The sequence below is a fragment of the Thalassophryne amazonica genome, chromosome 7 (assembly GCF_902500255.1).
Source record: "Thalassophryne amazonica chromosome 7, fThaAma1.1, whole genome shotgun sequence".
Classification (NCBI taxonomy): domain Eukaryota; kingdom Metazoa; phylum Chordata; class Actinopteri; order Batrachoidiformes; family Batrachoididae; genus Thalassophryne; species Thalassophryne amazonica.
In genome coordinates, this window is record NC_047109.1 from 114,929,191 (window position 1) to 114,948,285 (window position 19,095).

Genomic DNA, 19,095 nt, shown 5'->3' on the forward strand with positions numbered 1-19,095 from the left:
CACTAACTGTCAGAATGCTCGTAGCACGGGCCAGGGCGGAGGATTAGCAGCAATCTCCATTCCAGCTTATTAATTAATCAAAAACCCAGACAGAGCTTTAATTCATTTGAAAGCTTGACTCTTAGTCTTGTCCATCCAAATTGGAAGGCCCAAAACCAGTTTATTTGTTGTTATCTATCGTCCACCTGGTCGTTACTGTGAGTTTCTCTGTGAATTTTCAGACCTTTGTCTGACTTAGTGCTTAGCTCAGATAAGATAATTATAGTGGGCGATTTTAACATCCACACAGATGCTGAGAATGACAGCCTCAACACTGCATTTAATCTATTATTAGATTCAGTTTGGCTTCGCTCAAAATGTAAACGAGCCCACCCACCATTTTAACCGCACTTAGATCTTGTTCTGACATAAGGCATAGAAATCGAAGACTTAACAATATTCCCTGAAAACCCCCTGTTGTCTGATCATTTCTTAATAACATTTACATTTACTTTAATGGACTACCCAGCAGTGGGGAATAAGTTTCATTACAATAGAAGTCTTTCTGAAAGCGCTGTAACTAGGTTTAAGGATATGATTCCTTCTTTATGTTCTTCAATGCCATATACCAACACAGTGCAGGAGTAGCTACCTAAACTCTGTGAGTGAGATAGATTATCTCATCATTAGCTTTACATCTCATTGAGCACAACCTTGGATGCTGTAACTCCTATGAAAAACAGAGCCTTAAATCAGAAATGCTTGACTCCGTGGTATAACCCACAAACTCGCAACTTAAAGCAGATAACCCCTAAGCTGGAGAGGAATGGCGTCTCACTAATTTAGAAGATCTTCATTTCGCCTGGAAAAAGATTTTGTTGCTCCATAAAAAAGCCCTCTGTAAGTTAGGACATCTTACTGTTCATCACTAATTGAAGAAAATAATAACAACCCAGGTTTCTTTTCAGCACTGTAGCCAGGCTGACAAAGAGTCAAAGCTCTATTGAGCCGAGTATTCCTTTAACTTTAACTAGTAATGACTTCATGACTTTCTTTGCAAATAAAATTTTAACTATTAGAGAAAAAATTATTCATAGCCATCCCAAAGACATATCTTTATTTTCGGCTGCCTTAAATAATACTAGTATTTGGCTAGACTCTTTCTCTCCGATTGTTCTGTCTGAGTTATTTTCATTAGTTACTTCCTCCAAATCATCAACATGTCTATTAGACCCCATTCCTACCAGGCTGCTCAAGGAAGCCCTACCATTAGTTAATGCTTCGATCTTAATATGATCAATCTATCTTTGTTAGTTGGCTATGTACACAGGCTTTTAAGGTGGCAGTAATTAAACCATTACTTAAAAGCCATCACTGATCTTCTTATGGCCTCAGACAGTGGACCTCTCCTCTGTGCTTGTCCTGTTAGACCTCAGTGCAGCTTTTGATACTGTTGACCATAAAATTTTATAACAGAGATTAGAGCATGCCATAGGTATTAAAGGCACTGCACTGCAGTGGTTTGAATCATATTTCTCTAATAGATTACAATTTGTTCATGTAAATGGGGAGTCTTCTTCACAGACTAAGGTTAATTATGGAGTTCCACAAGGTTCTATGCTAGGACCAATTTTATTTACTTTATACATGCTTCCTTAGGCAGTATTATTAGAAAGCATTGCTTAAATTTTCATTGTTACGCAGATGATACCCAGCTTTATCTATCCATGAAGCCAGAGGACACACACCAATTAGTTAAACTGCAGGAATGTCTTTCAGACATAAAGACATGGATTACCTTTAATTTCCTGCTTTTAAATTCAGATAAAATTGAAGTTATTGTACTTGGCCCCACAAATCTTAGAAACATGGTGTCTAACCAGATCCTTACTCTGGATGGCATTACCCTGACCTCCAGTAATATTGTGAGAAATCTTGGAGTCATTTTTGATCAGGATATGTCCTTCAGTGCACATATTAAGCAAATATGTAGGACTGCTTTTTTGCATTTGCGCAATATCTCTAAAATTAGAAAGGTCTTGTCTCAGAGTGATGCTGAAAAGCTAATTCATGCATTTATTTCCTCTAGGCTGGACTATTGTAATTCATTATTATCAGGTTGTCCTAAAAGTTCCCTGAAAAGCCTTCAGTTAATTCAAAATGCTGCAGCTAGAGTACTGACAGGGACTAGAAGGAGAGAGCATATCTCACCCATATTAGCCTCTCTTCATTGGCTTCCTGTTAATTCTAGAATAGAATTTAAAATTCTTCTTCTTACTTAGAAGGTTTTGAATAATCAGGTCCCATCTTATCTTAGGGACCTCATAGTACCATATCACCCCCAATAGAGCGCTTCGCTCTCAGACTGCAGGCTTACTTGTAGTTCCTAGGGTTGTAAGAGTAGAATGGGAGGGCAGAGCCTTCAGCTTTCAGGCTCCTCTCCTGTGGAACCAGCTCCAATTCAGATCAGGGAGACAGGACACCCTCTCTACTTTTAAGATTAAGCTTAAAACTTTCCTTTTTGCTAAAGCTTATAGTTAGGGTTGGATCAGGTGACCCTGAACCATCCCTTAGTTATGCTGCTATAGACTTAGACTGCTGGGGGTTTCCCATGATGCACCCAGTGTTTCTTTTTATTCACCTCTTTTTGCTCTGTATGCACCACTCTGCATTTAATTATTAGTGATTGATCTCTGCTCCCCTCCACAGCATGTCTTTTTCTGGTCTCTCCCTCAGCTCCAACCAGTCCCAGCAGAGACTGCCCCTCCCTGAGCCTGGTTCTGCTGGAGGTTTCTTCCTATTAAAAGGGAGTTTTTCCTTCCCACTGTCGCCAAGTGCTTGCTCATAGGGGGTCGTTTTGATGGTTGGGGTTTTTCCTGTAATTATTGTATGGCCTTGCCTTACAATATAAAGCGCCTTGGGGCAACTGTTTGTTGTGATTTGGCGCTATATAAATAAAATTGATTTGATTTGATTTCCTCACTCTTCTACTTCTTGCACAGTCAGTTTTTGAGAACTGTCTACTCCATGCAGATTTACCATAGAGTGCCATACTGTTTGTATTTCTTTGTAATTGATGTAAATAAAGGCCGAAACACATTCAGTGGCAGCTTCACCATCAGAGAGCCTCGTCCAAAACTACCACAAAAGACTCCAAGCTCTCGTTGATGTTAAAGGGACAACACACAGTATTAAGAACAGGGGGTTGTAAACTTTTTTATCAGGTTCATTTGGGTAGTTCTTAGGCATTTTGATTTAAAAAGAGGTAAACACAGTTGTTCGACAATAATGGCTTCACCCATCCACGAACCATGAGTGGAAAAAAAAGATTTTGTGTTGTCATTCATATTTTCTTAAAAATGGCCAAAACAGCAAAATTCTGCCAGGGTATGTAAACTTTTGAGCAAACTGTAGTTACCATAGTAGCAAACGCATAGCAAACTAATCGTAAGAAAATAAAATAAAACAAAAACAAAACCCTAAAAATGAAGACTAATAAAATGATGATCTTCTTGCTGTGAGGCAACAGTGCTAAACACTAAGCCACCGTGCTGCCATTAATTGCCAAAAACTTCACGTTGACCTAACACTGTCCAGTATAAATGGTGTCAAACTCCAAATAGGAAATCTGGTCATTTCCTAGAAATTTTATTCTCTGCTGTACATTAAAAATGTTTCTAATTTTGTCCAATAAACGTTGATATTTGGATGAACTTGATAGATTTTTGTGGAGGCTGTACGTCAGTGCATATGGTTTTTTTTATTTTTTATTTTCTTAGACAAGTTTTATGTCAGCTGTTGATTTTAAAACATACTCAGATGTGTTACATACACCTGGTGCATAATGGGTTTGGTGAAAGTGGGATGAAGTGGTTCTCAGTTTAATTCATGCATAATTGTAAAGCCAAAGTGCTCTCTGTGATCGTGTCATCTCTATCCTGCCTCTGTTGCCATGGCGTCAGAGTCTCCGTCTCACCTCTTCAATCTGTTTTTTGTGTTTCTATTCAAGTCCTCGTTGCCTGAAACCAGAAGGGACGAACAGAGAACTGCAGCAGAGCCTGAACCTCAAGATGAAGTCTTTGGTAAGAAAATAAACCACCACGTGCAGTTTTATTGATTGTACTGATATTTGTAGTGTCAATTATCTACAGTGGGAAGTTTCCCCAGAAGGAAATAAATAAATAAATAAATATTATATATATATATATATATATATATATATATATATATATATATATATATATATATATATATATATATTACACCCCCCCCCCCCCCCCCAATCTCTTTCCAAGTGATTGTGAATGACTTTAAAAAAAAAATGGGGCAAATTTTAATTATGAGTGCCTATATTTTATTTTTATTTAAAGAAGACCTACATTGAAAAAAATGCAGTCAGATTTTTTGAACAAAAAATGACTTACATTTACACGAGATCCTTCTGAAAGTAGTAAAGTAAATCTGCAAGCCCAGATCTGTCATTCAATGCAGAAATCTTCATTTGAAAATGACAAATTTACAGCTAACATTTAGCCCTCCGCAAATTGTCCCTCTCATCATGGACACTGCCGAAACCTGGTTACAGCAGGATGAATATGTTAGTTTAAATGAGTCAACACCCCGAGTCACACTAACTATCAGAATGCTCGTAGCACGGGCCGAGGCGGAGGATTAGCAGCAATCTTCCATTCCAGCTTATTAATTAATCCTGCTTTTAAACTCAGATAAAACTGAAGTTATTGTACTTGGCCCCACAAATCTTAGAAACATGGTGTCTAACCAGATCCTTACTCTGGATGGCATTACCCTGACCTCTAGTAATACTGTGAGAAATCTTGGAGTCATTTTTGATCACGATATGTCATTCAATGTGCATATTAAACAAATATGTAGGACTGCTTTTTTGCATTTGCGCAATATCTCTAAAATTAGAAAGGTCTTGTCTCAGAGTGATGCTGAAAAACTAATTCATGCATTTATTTCCTCTAGGCTGGACTATTGTAATTCATTATTATCAGGTTGTCCTAAAAGTTCCCTGAAAAGCCTTCAGTTAATTCAAAATGCTGCAGCTAGAGTACTGACGGGGACTAGAAGGAGAGAGCATATCTCACCCATATTGGCCTCTCTTCATTGGCTTCCTGTTAATTCTAGAATAGAATTTAAAATTCTTCTTCCTACTTATAAGGTTTTGAATAATCAGATCCCATCTTATCTTAGGGACCTCATAGTACCATATCACCCCAATAGAGCGCTTCGCTCTCAGACTGCAGGCTTACTTGTAGTTCCTAGGGTTGTGTAAGAGTAGAATGGGAGGCAGAGCCTTCAGCTTTCAGGCTCCTCTCCTGTGGAACCAGCTCCCAATTCAGATCAGGGAGACAGACACCCTCTCTACTTTTAAGATTAGGTTTAAAACTTTCCTTTTTGCTAAAGCTTATAGTTAGGGCTGGATCAGGTGACCCTGAACCATCCCTTAGTTATGCTGCTATAGACTTAGACTGCTGGGGGGTTCCCATGATGCACTGAGTGTTTCTTTCTCCTTTGCTCTGTATGCACCACTCTGCATTTAATCATTAGTGATTGATCTCTGCTCCCCTCCACAGCATGTCTTTTCCTGGTTCTCTCCCTCAGCCCCAACCAGTCCCAGCAGAAGACTGCCCCTCCCTGAGCCTGGTTCTGCTGGAGGTTTCTTCCTGTTAAAAGGGAGTTTTCCTTCCCACTGTTGCCAAGTGCTTGCTCACAGGGGGGTCGTTTGACCGTTGGGGCTTTTACGTAATTATTGTATGGCTTTTGCCTTACAATATAAGCGCCTTGGGGCAGCTGTTTGTTGTGATTTGGCGCTATATAAATAAAATTGATTTGATTTGAACTATTATAAACATAAGGTAAAATAAAATAAAATGAAATGTGGACTAAGTAATGTAAAATGAGAATTATATACAACTGGTTAAGTTAATGACAATTGTTTCGGTCAAACCACATCTAAGCTGTGTTTTACACAAAAAATAAAATGCAGTAAATTGCACATTTGTGTCTTTTTCATCAAATGAAAATGAAAATAACTTATTAAAGATCACATATTACAGTTTAGTCAGGCCTTTAAAATACTTTTGTGGACTCTTGCTGTAATATGTTGTCAGTGGTTGAGATAGTTTCTGTAGGCATCTAAAAATGCTCATAATCGGATGAAACCTGATGGAAATCTCTCAAAATAAAACAAAACATTATTCGAGGTATGTTTTTGACGAGAATATAACATAACTTTATTACAAGGACAAACGTTGATGTTGCGATAAAGGCCTTTTAATAATAACTCACTTTAAGAAATAATGGCAAAACTCACATGTAAGTAAAAAAAAAAAAAAACACCAAAAAAATGAATTAATCTATTACTAATATAATCATTAGTTGCAGCCCCAGTTTGTTTTCAGAGTCAGAGCATTTTACAGATTAAATGTGAATAAGCCAGTTTTGAGTTTCTCAGTGCGCATGCGTTTTTAAAACTGGTGACAGTGTTACTTTGTGCACAGCAGAACAATGTTGTCAGTTACTTTAGGCCCTAATTTATATTTATTGACTGTACAGCGACACAACACCTATTTGGTGCATTCACTGGATTAGAACAAATCAAAATACTACAGAAGACAAAGAATTTTTACTTGACAGTTTGAAGTGAGTTTTCTTTTTCTGGGGAGGTGATGGTCTAGTGGTTAAGGTGTTGGGCTTGAGTCCAGAAGATCATGGGTTCAAACCCCCGCCTGACTGGAAAATCACTAAGGGCCCTTGGGCAAGGCCTTTAATCCCCTATTGCTTCCGGTATGTAGTGAGCGCCTTGTATGGCAGCACCTTGACATTGGGGTGAATGTGAGGCATAATTGTAAAGCGCTTTGAGCGTCTGATGCAGATGGAAAAGCGCTATATAAATGCAGTCCATTTACCATTTACCATTTCTTTGTTTCAGAAGACTTCATACCCATTAAAATTCACCAGAATATACAAAATTTGACTTGCTCTTTTAAAAAATTTGTGGGGGACCCCCAGACCCCCCATAATCAATAGTGTGTTTGTACTTCACAGATTGAAGTGAGTTTTCTTTGTTTCAGTGGGCTTCATACCCATTAAAATTCACCAGAATATACAAAATTTGACTTGCTTTTTTTTTTTTTAAATTCTGGGGGAGATCCCCCAGACCCCCATAATCAATACTTTGTTTTTACTTCACAGATTGAAATTAGTTTTATTTGTTTCAGAGGGCTTCATACCCATTACAATTCATCAGAATACACGAAATTTGACTTGGTCTTTAAAAAAATTGTTCTGGGAGAGCACCCCCAGAGCCCCCCAGAATCAAGACTACACCCCACCACCCTTTTATGTACCTTTTGTTCAGGTTTTGCATTCTTTTTATGCTTTGTCTGTCTCTCCTTAGAGGCTATTTAGAATTGATTTGTATGCTGTATAATGTGTTTATTGTATTTATTGAGGAAAAAACAGTGTGTGCCCCCACTACGCCACATTTTAAGGAATTGCTGGCATTGATTTTTGCCAGGAAAAAATTTCAGTCAGATGAAAATTTATTGCTTTAACCCATGCCCTAAGCCGTCCAACATACCTGATTAGTAACAATGCTTTTACTAAATTACTAATTTTTAAGTTGTGGAAGCAGACAAGGAAAAACTATAATACTCACTCATCTCTGAGGGTGGGGGTGGAGTATAAACTGTCCCATATTGTGTGATTAACGGTTTAGTTTCTTGGATATTGTAATGAATTTTCACTTGGATTTATTGTGATATAAATAAAATAATCTAATCCAGCTGCTGATTTCCGGTCAGTCAGACTTGAACTGTTTCAAATGTGAATGCGCATTCTTTTCACCAGACTTATAAAGTTGTACATAACACTTGGTTGTACTTTATGAAAGTATGTGCATGTGCACAACTGTCCATGCCCCCCTTCAGCCGTAAATACAGGATGTTCCACAGATTATATAATAAGTGGCTGTTTGAGATGAGTAGATTATGGCAGACACTCTGATTCTGCGTCAACCCTGCCCAAAGATTTTGGGGAAAGAAGGCTGCTGGTGCATTTTAAGTGTCATTTTTGTCGGCGATGTATGCAGATTATTTTATTAGTGCTTGTACTATAACAGTGATAATAAGCTTTTAACTGGGTTTCAGTTGGAGTTTATTTTTTATGTTAGGTATGATGTACCCCAGTGGATTAAGGAGCTGGCCTGCCAATTTGTACCCCTGGGTTTGACTCCCTCTCATGATACCTGTCTGTGTCCATGGACAAGACACTTAATCTACATTGTTAATGTAAGGTTAGACCTTACCTTTGTGAAGCATCTTGGGTTGAATTATGTTGTGATTTTGCACTATATAAGCAAATTGAATTGACTTGATTGTCTCTGGCATCCTGTCCAGAGTCATAGACTCTCATCCGCTTGATGGTACTGAATGTGGAGATGAGCACCGGCACTGAGGGGCCTCATGGCCTGTATCAGGCTACTTACACATAATAGCTGGTGGCTTTACGTGGCGTACACGTGACCGTGCAGGCCGCCGCTGTTACACACACTGAAATAAGTGTTATGCTCCCTCCTGTAATCATGTGCATATGAAACCTCTCTGTGTCTGACGCGCTAGAGATGGACCGTTTCCTCACACAGCTCTGTGACAACACAGCAATGGGAAAAAAAAAGCAGGAAAGAAGCACAATTTCAACAAATGTGAAATGTACGCAGTTCTCAGACGTGTGGAAGGGAGATGACATTTCACTCGGAGGTCTGAGCTCGAGAATCAACAACAACAAAAAGCCATCTCAGTCTCACCTCTCTGACTCTGAAAGTGATCATCACCTCACGCACAGCGCATGCGTTCGACTGCCGCAGCGACAACTGATTTGAAAATTCAGTAAGATATATCTTATATATTATATTCCAATTCTAAGGTGGAACTTTGCTAGTATACAAAGGTATATTTAAATATCTAAAAAGCAAGAGTAGAAAAGAGTAGAGTAGAGCCACTTAGGTTGCCTGGTCTAGAGAACCAGGGATGACGGTTGAACATGTAACATATGGACATGTAAATAAACAAGATCAAGAGGGCTGAAAAAAACTTAATATGCTCTGTTATTTCCATGATCAGAAATAATATGAGCAGCTTGTTCTACGTTAAAATCTGTCTTGCCTTATTTTTTATTTCTCCTTAACCATACTGGGCATCACAAATGTGCATAATTGAGTCAGAGCGTTGTTAACCCTCAAAACCTGATCAGCTGCAAATCGTGAATGAGCAGTAAAATTCATGAATGAGCAATAAAATTCACTAATTCACTGAAATTAAATTTTTCCAAACTGAGTGTTGTTGTATATCCAGCAGGACTCCACTGATGTGTTCAGTGAATTTGGTGACACCACACCTGAATTTATTGAATATTTTTCTGGTGTCTTGTTTTTGCACTTTGTAGACAATCGCTACGCTTCTGTTTCTCCTCCGCCTGCTTGTTCAGGTCTGTTATTTTTCCACCTCAGATGACAGCTCGTATGAATAAAAATAAGGTTGGAGCTCGTTGTCTACCTTCCTGAGGTTAGAAATTAGTGTCGTTAGTTTCTAAAAACATTTCTCTTAAGGTTATTGAGCCGTTTTACTGAGGCGGAGGTTTCTGTCCTCCCTGAGATTGATGCCTTCGTTCCCGGTGTTCCCACCTGACACTGTCCCCAGAGCGGGACGCACCCAGCGGGGCCGGGTGCTTGACACCGGAAACGAGAGCTGTTTGGATCAACCTCCCAACCTCACGCTGTAGTGACCCCACCTCCACATGGCGCCAAAAAAAACCAAAAGCAAAAAAAAAAATTTTTTTTTTGCAGTGATAGGGTTTGCAATCAAGATTTCCTGCAGTAATTGATCCTTGACTGAAATCCATAAACTACTTAAACTGAAAAAAATATAATATCATGAATGATGATCACGTTTGTGAGACCTGCATTCACGTTTTGTGAGATTTTTTTTCAGTGTTCACGTTTTGCAATTAACGGTTTGCGGATAATTGACGATTTGCAGCTGATTCACGTTTTGGGGGTTAACAGGTTCCAGGTCTTTCCGGGGAATGTTCGGGTACCGCTGGAACGCCTTTGCGTCAAATGTGTTTTTACTCAAGGAGAGTCCTGTGAGATGAGATGTACCACTCGCATTGTGAGGGAACGTCAGCGGTGAAATCGTGAGTCTGCGGTGCAGTTTTCCTGAACATGATCCAGTGCACAGGTGTCTCTATGTTGAGGATCCCAGCAGCTGGAGAAGGCCAAGGACATGCCCACATTTCACCTGGTTGTGGCAGATTGTTGTTTCCTTTCATGAGGTGGGGGTGGACTGTTAGTCTAAATGGGTGGTTGCCATCCAGGACCCACAGCGGTTCTGCAGGGTGGTTGAATCAGAGACACACGGCACCAGAGTATGACTCCAGACCAGAACTGCTTTTGTTGTTGTTGTGTTTTTGTTTAAATATTGTTTAATGAAATACAGATGTTTGAGGTCCTGTATTGCCCTGTACTTGTCCTGGGAGTTTTGCTGCTGGAGTAAAATTGCTGCTGCACACTGGAGTGAACACGGTTTAATTCTCATCGATGAGTTTGCCCCTTTGACTCTTAAATCTCAAGGCAGTTTTGTGGCTTTAATGACAAACTTCAGCTTCACGGCAGCAGCTCAGATGTTGTTCCTCCTGATGTTTGATGTGTTTCCACCAAGATGCTTAACTGCTCTTAAACATTCGACATCCATTCAGCCCCGACATTCTCTAACCGAGGGCATTTATAGGCCCGGTGTGGGGGAGTTCTTATCTTGACTTATCGGTTTGTTTTTGTCACATTCATGTGGTAAGTTATAAAGGACCACTGCATTACTGCAACTTGGCAGATGAGGGCAGAGTTCATTACATAAACAGAGAGGGCATCTCTCAGCAGGGTCTCCACAGTGTGTAGTAATAACATATCAGACATGTTTTCTGAGAAATAAATTAATTTTGATTGTAATTAATAAAATGGGAAAGTCCTATTTGTCTTATATGCTCAGGTTTACAGCATAATTACAGTGCAGCTAAAAGTGAAAAATTTAGTCTGTTTTTCACAACAGCACTTAAATGCATCATCGCATCACGGAGCCGTTTGATTTGTAGTTTATTTATTCACTTATTTTTTTTTATTATACTAATCAAATGATACTTCCAAAGTGCCTCACAAAAATTATGCATAAAAAAATCATACTAGGTGTTAGACTTATCAAATGACAAAGGAAAATACATCATATAAAATAATAAAATGGTAATAAAGAAGTATAAAATGTATGAAAGACAGTGGTGTATATGAAAATGAATTTTGGTTTTGAATGTAAAAAGCCAGTTTATGGAAGTGTGTCTTTAAAAAGAGATTTGAAGGTCAGGCGCACAAGACGTCTGTCTGGAATGGTTATCTGGGCTCGTTTTGAAGATCTGACACGTCGCTGAGGCTCACTTAGGTTTAAATGCCGAGTGATGGAATTGGCAGGAACACCATCGCTGGCCTTCAGTCTAACTCGATAAGCTTTACAAATAAATGAAACAACCTAACACAGTCGCTCCTCTTTTTTGTGAGAAGCTGAGCTGGAGCTCCTGCAACCTGAAGAGGCTCTGCTGCCGTAACAGATGTCGGAGGATAAGAGCAGCAGTAGTCATGGCAGCAAGAGATGGAAAGATGGAGAGTGGTTTTCAGGTTTTTAAAGATGCTCTTGTCATATGACTAAAGTCACGACTGAACAACTGAGTCACGGTCGCTATTAATCTTTGAAATACATTTAAAACAACTTTGGGAGAAAGGGGCAAAGATGTCTTGAGATGTGACAAGTAGCTGAGTCAGTTCCAGTAACTATAACTTTAGTTTTATGGAATTTCTGTTGGTTGGTATCATCTGAAGTAAAAGAGATTGAGAGGTATAACTGTTACAAGCTTGAGGGATGATTGAGAAGTTGTGAGCCTGACCCAGAAAAAGTGTGGCGTGGATCTCCATCTTTTGCATTCTGAGAAACCTACATTTGTCAGCATTGCACTCAGTGAAGTCAAAATTTCACACGTTTTCGAGAATGTTGGTTTCTCAGAATGTAAAACATGGAGAACCACATCCTACTTTTCTAGGTCAGGCTTAAAACGTCTCCTTCGTCCCATGTATAACAATGGAAGCTAATATGAAGTGTTTGGATAAGTAAGCAAGTACAGTAAAGTTTATTTGTTTCACACCTTTCAAGATAAAATCACACAGTGCTTTACAATGACAATAACATAACATAAAAAATAGGAATAGAGAAATTAAATTAAATAATTGTCCATGTGGTAACATAAAAAATGAAAAATTCAACTGGGCCAAAGACATAACCCTGAGATACTCCACAAATGATTTTTGCTGATATTAGCATAATTTCATGAAACACTAAAAGCATGAAATGCAAATAGGAAGAAAACTAGTGTGTCTCTACTACGCAAGGAAGATACCAACAATTCTCACTGCCAACTCATCACATTTTGATGCAAGTTTTTATTTGACCAAATGTCAATATGTGACAAGTTTGTAAACGCTAACCTTACCAATAACCAAGATCACAACCATGACAACCCAAACATAGGTGATTTTCTGTTGATGTGGAAGTCAAACAGATAGTTCTGTGTGTTGTCAGAAGTTACGCTTCTGTTAAAAAAAAAAAAAAAATCACTAAGGCCTTGTCCACATGGAAACGGATACCATCTTTTTCTGTCATTTTCAAAACGTTCTGCAAAAATGATACCATTTCAACAAAGAGCTGCGTATACACAAAACCACTGAAAACGCCTGTAGTGTATATGCCAGGCCTGTATGTGGTGCTCTAACAGTCCCATAAAATATTGAGAAGAGGTTGTGGAGCACCCCCGACATCGGGGTAAATGTGAGGCACTATTGTAAAGTGCTTAGAGTGTCTGATGCAGATGGAAAAGTGCTGTATAAATGCAGTCCATTTACCATTTCTGCACATGTGAAGTTGAAGTTTTGCTTCAAATCCCACTGGATTCTAAATCAACTAAACTACAAGAGTATATTGACTAGGAATAATGTCAGTCTCAAGATGCCGATATAATTGACACATTTGAGGCGCAGTATCTGAGAGACCTGACAGAGGAAGACGTGATGTCTTGCAGCTGAGGTTAGAGAGGTGGAGCTATAGCATCATCCTTTCACATAAGCTGCATATTGGTTGTACGCATGAAAACGGAAAGGCGGCGTTTTGAGATTTATCCACTCTGGGACCTGTTTGCACAAAGTAGCATTTCAGAGCCTGAAAACATTGGTTCTGTGTGGATGAAACGCTGATATTATACAAACGTTGCAGGTACACCGAAGCTCGTCTCCGTGTGGATGGGCCCTCAATGACACGGCGGGGCTACCTAACTCATCACACAGCGATGCAAAGGGGCACTGACCAGCCATAAATATGTGACGGATTGGGAGTTGGAATGTGTTTTGGAGAAGATACAATGACCGAGAGTAACACGGACTCCAGTCAGGTCAACACGTCATTACAGTTAAATGTTCAGATTTTATGAAGGGAAGCACAACGGGCCAGTGTTGATGATGAATGACCCAACTGAGAGCGTTCGATGTACGTACAAGTTGATTTTAATAGCACATTGGCATAAACTGCATTCAGTCATCGGTGAAAGTTTAGAAACTCACACAAACTCTATATATTTGAACGACACCTTCATAACAGCTGGTTTTGTGATTTAAGGCGGCTGAGTTGTGAACAAAAATATGCCTTTTGTTTTTTATCGTGGTTTGTTTTGGCACCTGTCAACTCTGGTCATCCGACTGTACCGTCACCGTGACGATGCATATTTAGGTGTTTTCTGGAGTAAAGTTGTTGTTTTTTTGTTTTTTTTTTTGTCCTCCCCCACCCCCCACCCCCCGGTGTGCAATAAGAGCTCAGCCTGGCTTATGCAGCAGCACATCAGTCCCAGGCTTGGGAGCGTGGCAGCGCGTGTTGGCGCTGGCTTAGGACCTGGTGGTGCACCGACAAAAAGTAATCACCACCGTGACAGAGTCGATACACTGTGTGAGGCTCAGAGATAGAAAATGTGTGCTCCAATCTGCAGAAGACTGAAGATAAGTTTTGCTGATTTTCTCTCCAGCGTTTCAGTGCTGAGTGATTTATAGTTGAGCTGAGATTAAAAATGGGAAAAGTGGAAAATTACTTTCATGACATGACAGTTTGCTTGTACTAGAAAATGTTAGAATTGTTTGTATTTTTATGTTGAGTTTGTGGCTACAAATAATGATTGTTTCCATTATGGGTTATGTTAAAATTATCTAATAGTTTATAATAGAACCGCAACAATATATTATTTGGCCAATAATAGCGGCCGATATGAGCCTTTCACCAACATATTGGTATTACCATTATTTTTGTTAATATGAAAACTGTTATTATATGGAATAATCATTGCAGAAAAAAATATGTTGGCTGTCAACACCCCCGAGTCACACTAACTGCCAGAATGCTCGTACTATGGGCCGAGGCAGAGGATTAGCAGCGATCTTCCATTCCAGCTTATTAATTAATCAAAAACCCAGACAGAGCTTTAATTCATTTGAAAGCTTGACTCTTAGTCTTGTCCATCCAAATTGGAAGTCCCAAAAACCAGTTTTATTTGTTATTATCTATCGTCCACCTGGTCGTTACTGTGAGTTTCTCTGTGAATTTTCAGACCTTTTGTCTGACTTAGTGCTTAGCTCAGATAAGATAATTATAGTGGGCGATTTTAACATCCACACAGATGCTGAGAATGACAGCCTCAACACTGCATTTAATCTATTATTAGACTCTATTGGCTTTGCTCAAAAAGTAAATGAGTCCACCCACCACTTTAATCATATCTTAGATCTTGTTCTGACTTATGGTATGGAAATAGAAGACTTAACAGTATTCCCTGAAAACTCCCTTCTGTCTGATCATTTCTTAATAACATTTACATTTACTCTGATGGACTACCCAGCAGTGGGGAATAAGTTTCACTACACTAGAAGTCTTTCAGAAAGCGCTGTAACTAGGTTTAAGGATATGATTCCTTCTTTATGTTCTCTAATGCCATATACCAACACAGTGCAGAGTAGCTACCTAAACTCTGTAAGTGAGATAGAGTATCTCGTCAATAGTTTTATATCCTCATTGAAGACAACTTTGGATGCTGTAGCTCCTCTAAAAAGAGAGCTTAAATCAGAAGTGCCTGACTCCGTGGTATAACTCACAAACTCGCAGCTTAAAGCAGATAACCCATAAGTTGGAGAGGAAATGGCGTCTCACTAATTTAGAAGATCTTCACTTAGCCTGGAAAAAGAGTCTGTTGGCTCTATAAAAAAAAGCCCTCCATAAAGCTAGGGAATCTTTCTACTCATCACTAATTGAAGAAAATAAGAACAAACCCCAGGTTCTTTTCAGCACTGTAGCCAGGCTGACAAAGAGTCAGAGCTCTATTGAGCTGAGTATTCCATTAACTTTAACTAGTAATGACTTCATGACTTTCTTTGCTACAAAATTTTAACTATTAGAGAAAAAAATTACTCATAAACCATCCCAAAGACGTATCGTTATCTTTGGCTGCTTTCAGTGATGCCGGTATTTGGTTAGACTCTTTCTCTCCGATTGTTCTGTCTGAGTTATTTTCATTAGTTACTTCATCCAAACCATCAACATGTTTATTAGACCCCATTCCTACCAGGCTGCTCAAGGAAGCCCTACCATTATTTAATGCGTCGATCTTAAATATGATCAATCTATCTTTATTAGTTGGCTATGTACCACAGGCTTTAAGGTGGCAGTAATTAAACCATTACTTAAAAAGCCATCACTTGACCCAGCTATCTTAGCTAATTATAGGCCAATCTACAACCTTCCTTTTCTCTCAAAAATTCTTGAAGGGTAGTTGTAAAACAGCTAACTGATCATCTGCAGAGGAATGGTCTATTTGAAGAGGTTCAGTCAGGTTTTAGAATTCATCATAGTACAGAAACAGCATTAGTGAAGGTTACAAATGATCTTCTTATGGCCTCAGACAGTGGACTCATCTCTGTGCTTGTTCTGTTAGACCTCAGTGCTGCTTTTGATACTGTTGACCATAAAATTTTATTACAGAGATTAGAGCGTGCCATAGGTATTAAAGGCACTTCGCTGCGGTGGTTTGAATCATATTTATCTAATAGATTACAATTTGTTCATGTAAATGGGGAATCTTCTTCACAGACTAAGGTTAATTATGGAGTTCCACAAGGTTCTGTGCTAGGACCAATTTTATTCACTTTATACATGCTTCCCTTAGGCAGTATTATTAGATGGCATTGCTTAAATTTTCATTGTTACGCAGATGATACCCGGCTTTATCTATCCATGAAGCCAGAGGACACACACCAATTAGCTAAACTGCAGGATTGTCTTACAGACATAAAGACATGGATGACCTCTAATTTCCTGCTTTTAAACTCAGATAAAACTGAAGTTATTGTACTTGGCCCCCACAAATCTTAGAAACATGGTGTCTAACCAGATCCTTACTCTGGATGGCATTACCCTGACCTCTAGTAATACTGTGAGAAATCTTGGAGTTATTTTGATCAGGATATGTCATTCAATGCGCATATTAAACAAATATGTAGGACTGCTTTTTGCATTTACGCAATAGCTCTAAAATTAGAAAGGTCTTGTCTCAGAGTGATGCTGAAAAACTAATTCATGCATTATTTCCTCTAGGCTGGACTATTGTAATTCATTATTATCAGGTTGTCCTAAAAGTTCCCTGAAACGCCTTCAGTTAATTCAAAATGCTGCAGCTAGAGTACTGACGGGGACTAGAAGGAGAGAGCATATCTCACCCATATTGGCCTCTCTTCATTGGCTTCCTGTTATTCTAGAATAGAATTTAAAATTCTTCTTCTTACTTATAAGGTTTTGATAATCAGGTCCCATCTTATCTTAGGGACCTCGTAGTACCATATCACCCCAATAGAGCGCTTCGCTTTCAGACTGCAGGCTTACTTGTAGTTCCTAGGGTTTGTAAGAGTAGAATGGGAGGCAGAGCCTTCAGCTTTCAGGCTCCTCTCCTGTGGAACCAGCTCCCAATTCGGATCAGGGAGACAGACACCCTCTCTACTTTTAAGATTAGGCTTAAAACTTTCCTTTTTGCTAAAGCTTATAGTTAGGGCTGGATCAGGTGACCCTGAAACCATCCCTTAGTTATGCTGCTATAGACTTAGACTGCTGGGGGGTTCCCATGATGCACTGAGTGTTTCTTTCTCTTTTTGCTCTGTATGCACCACTCTGCATTTAATCATTAGTGATTGATCTCTGCTCCCCTCCACAGCATGTCTTTTTCCTGATTCTCTCCCCTCAGCCCCAACCAGTCCCAGCAGAGACTGCCCCTCCCTGAGCCTGGTTCTGCTGGAGGTTTCTTCCTGTTAAAAGGGAGTTTTTCCTTCCCACTGTCGCCAAGTGCTTGCTCACAGGGGGTCGTTTTGACCATTGGGTTTTTACGTAATTATTGTATGGCCTGCCTTACAATATAAAGCGCCTTGGGGCAACTGTTTGTTGTGATTTGGCGCTATATAAATAAAATTGATTGATTGATTGATTGTTGGAAATGGCATCATTACATAGCTTGTTAAGCAGAGGGCACTCCAAGTACATTGTTTACGATGCTGTCAAGCATGGCGGGAACCCCTAATCCCTTGGTCACATTAAACCCTATTCCACAGAGTGCTGTCCTATTACAATCTACCACAATCCAGAAAAAAGTGCATAAATACGGGATGAAACTGCTTACTCTGGCTTTCCTCCTTTCAGGCTGGCTTATAAATTGCAGACCTGGCAACCCACTCGAAAGTCAAAAGTAAAGCTGTGCCCAGCTGCATCCTCAGCCAGAACCTCAACAAACGCTGCTTCTGCTTCAACATTTTACCCCGATGGAGTACAATCAAACACGTATCGAGCTGTGCTCACTAGAACTACCCTGTTTAAAGGTGTTTGAACATGACTGAAGCTGTTAAAACTACAAACACAAGTGGCCACGTAATGACAACAAATTGGCGAATCGGGATGAAATTTTTGAACAGCTAGAGGTTTTCACTTTGATTTCAAAACTGGTGCGGATGATTGCCATAGCTACTGCGTATACCAAGTTTGGTCGATGCTTCAGAACATACCCAGATGTGCTATTTGGGATTAAAACGAGACGGATCGGCGTGCTGTTGAATAGCCTCATTAGCTACAAGAGACAGAGGCAAAGTGACCAGCTGCCTTTCATTTTCAGTCAGAGCGGCCGTTTTAGAGCGACAAGAAGCCACCAACTAGGCTGCGTTAAAATATGTACATTGTTAGTTATATTTATAGTTATTTATGGTAGAGTTTAAGTTTAAACAGGAAAACATCGAGCCTCAGCTACATTTCCTTGACATGAGGATTTGATGATGATCCTCGTCACTGAGGGATTGCCATGTTCATCTATATATATAATGGTGGCTCAACCAATTTAAGGATATTGTACGAGTTCAGCTATCATGTTAATAGTATCGGGATCCTTTAGTTCCAATTCGTAGAATAGACTAGTTACGAGTCTAAAGAAAATCATTGTACTAGTGTTGGATTAGACCTCTGATACTAGCATTCTGGGGACCAGAGGTCCCATCAGAATACAACCCCAATTCCAGTGAAGTTGGGACATTGTGTAAGATGTAAATAAAAACAGAATACAATGATTTTCAAATCTTCTTCAACCTGTATTCAATTGAATACACCACAAAGACAAGATATTTAATGTTCAAACTGATAAACTTTATTGTTTTTGTGCAAATATTTGTTCATTTTGAAATGGATGCCTGCAACATGTTTCAAAAAAGCTGGGACAGTGGTATGTTTACCTTTCCTTCTAACAACACTCAATAAGCGTTTGGGAACTGAGGACACTAATTGTTGAAGCTTTGTAGGTGGAATTCTTTCACATTCGTGCTTGATGTACGACTTCAGTTGTTCAGCAGTCTGGGGTCTCCGTTGTCCTAATTTGCGCTTCATAATGCGC

General features: G+C 39.4%; 1 protein-coding gene across 1 annotated transcript in view; it reads left to right on the top strand.

The window, feature by feature from the left end:
- The window catches only part of LOC117513522, a 233,660-nt gene that overhangs the window by 148,507 nt on the left and 66,058 nt on the right, over positions 1 to 19,095 (top strand). Inside the window, exon 5 of the mRNA XM_034173690.1 lies at positions 3,984 to 4,061. Within this exon, the coding sequence (XP_034029581.1) occupies positions 3,984 to 4,061 (78 nt within the window). The remainder of the gene's footprint in view (positions 1 to 3,983; positions 4,062 to 19,095) is intronic.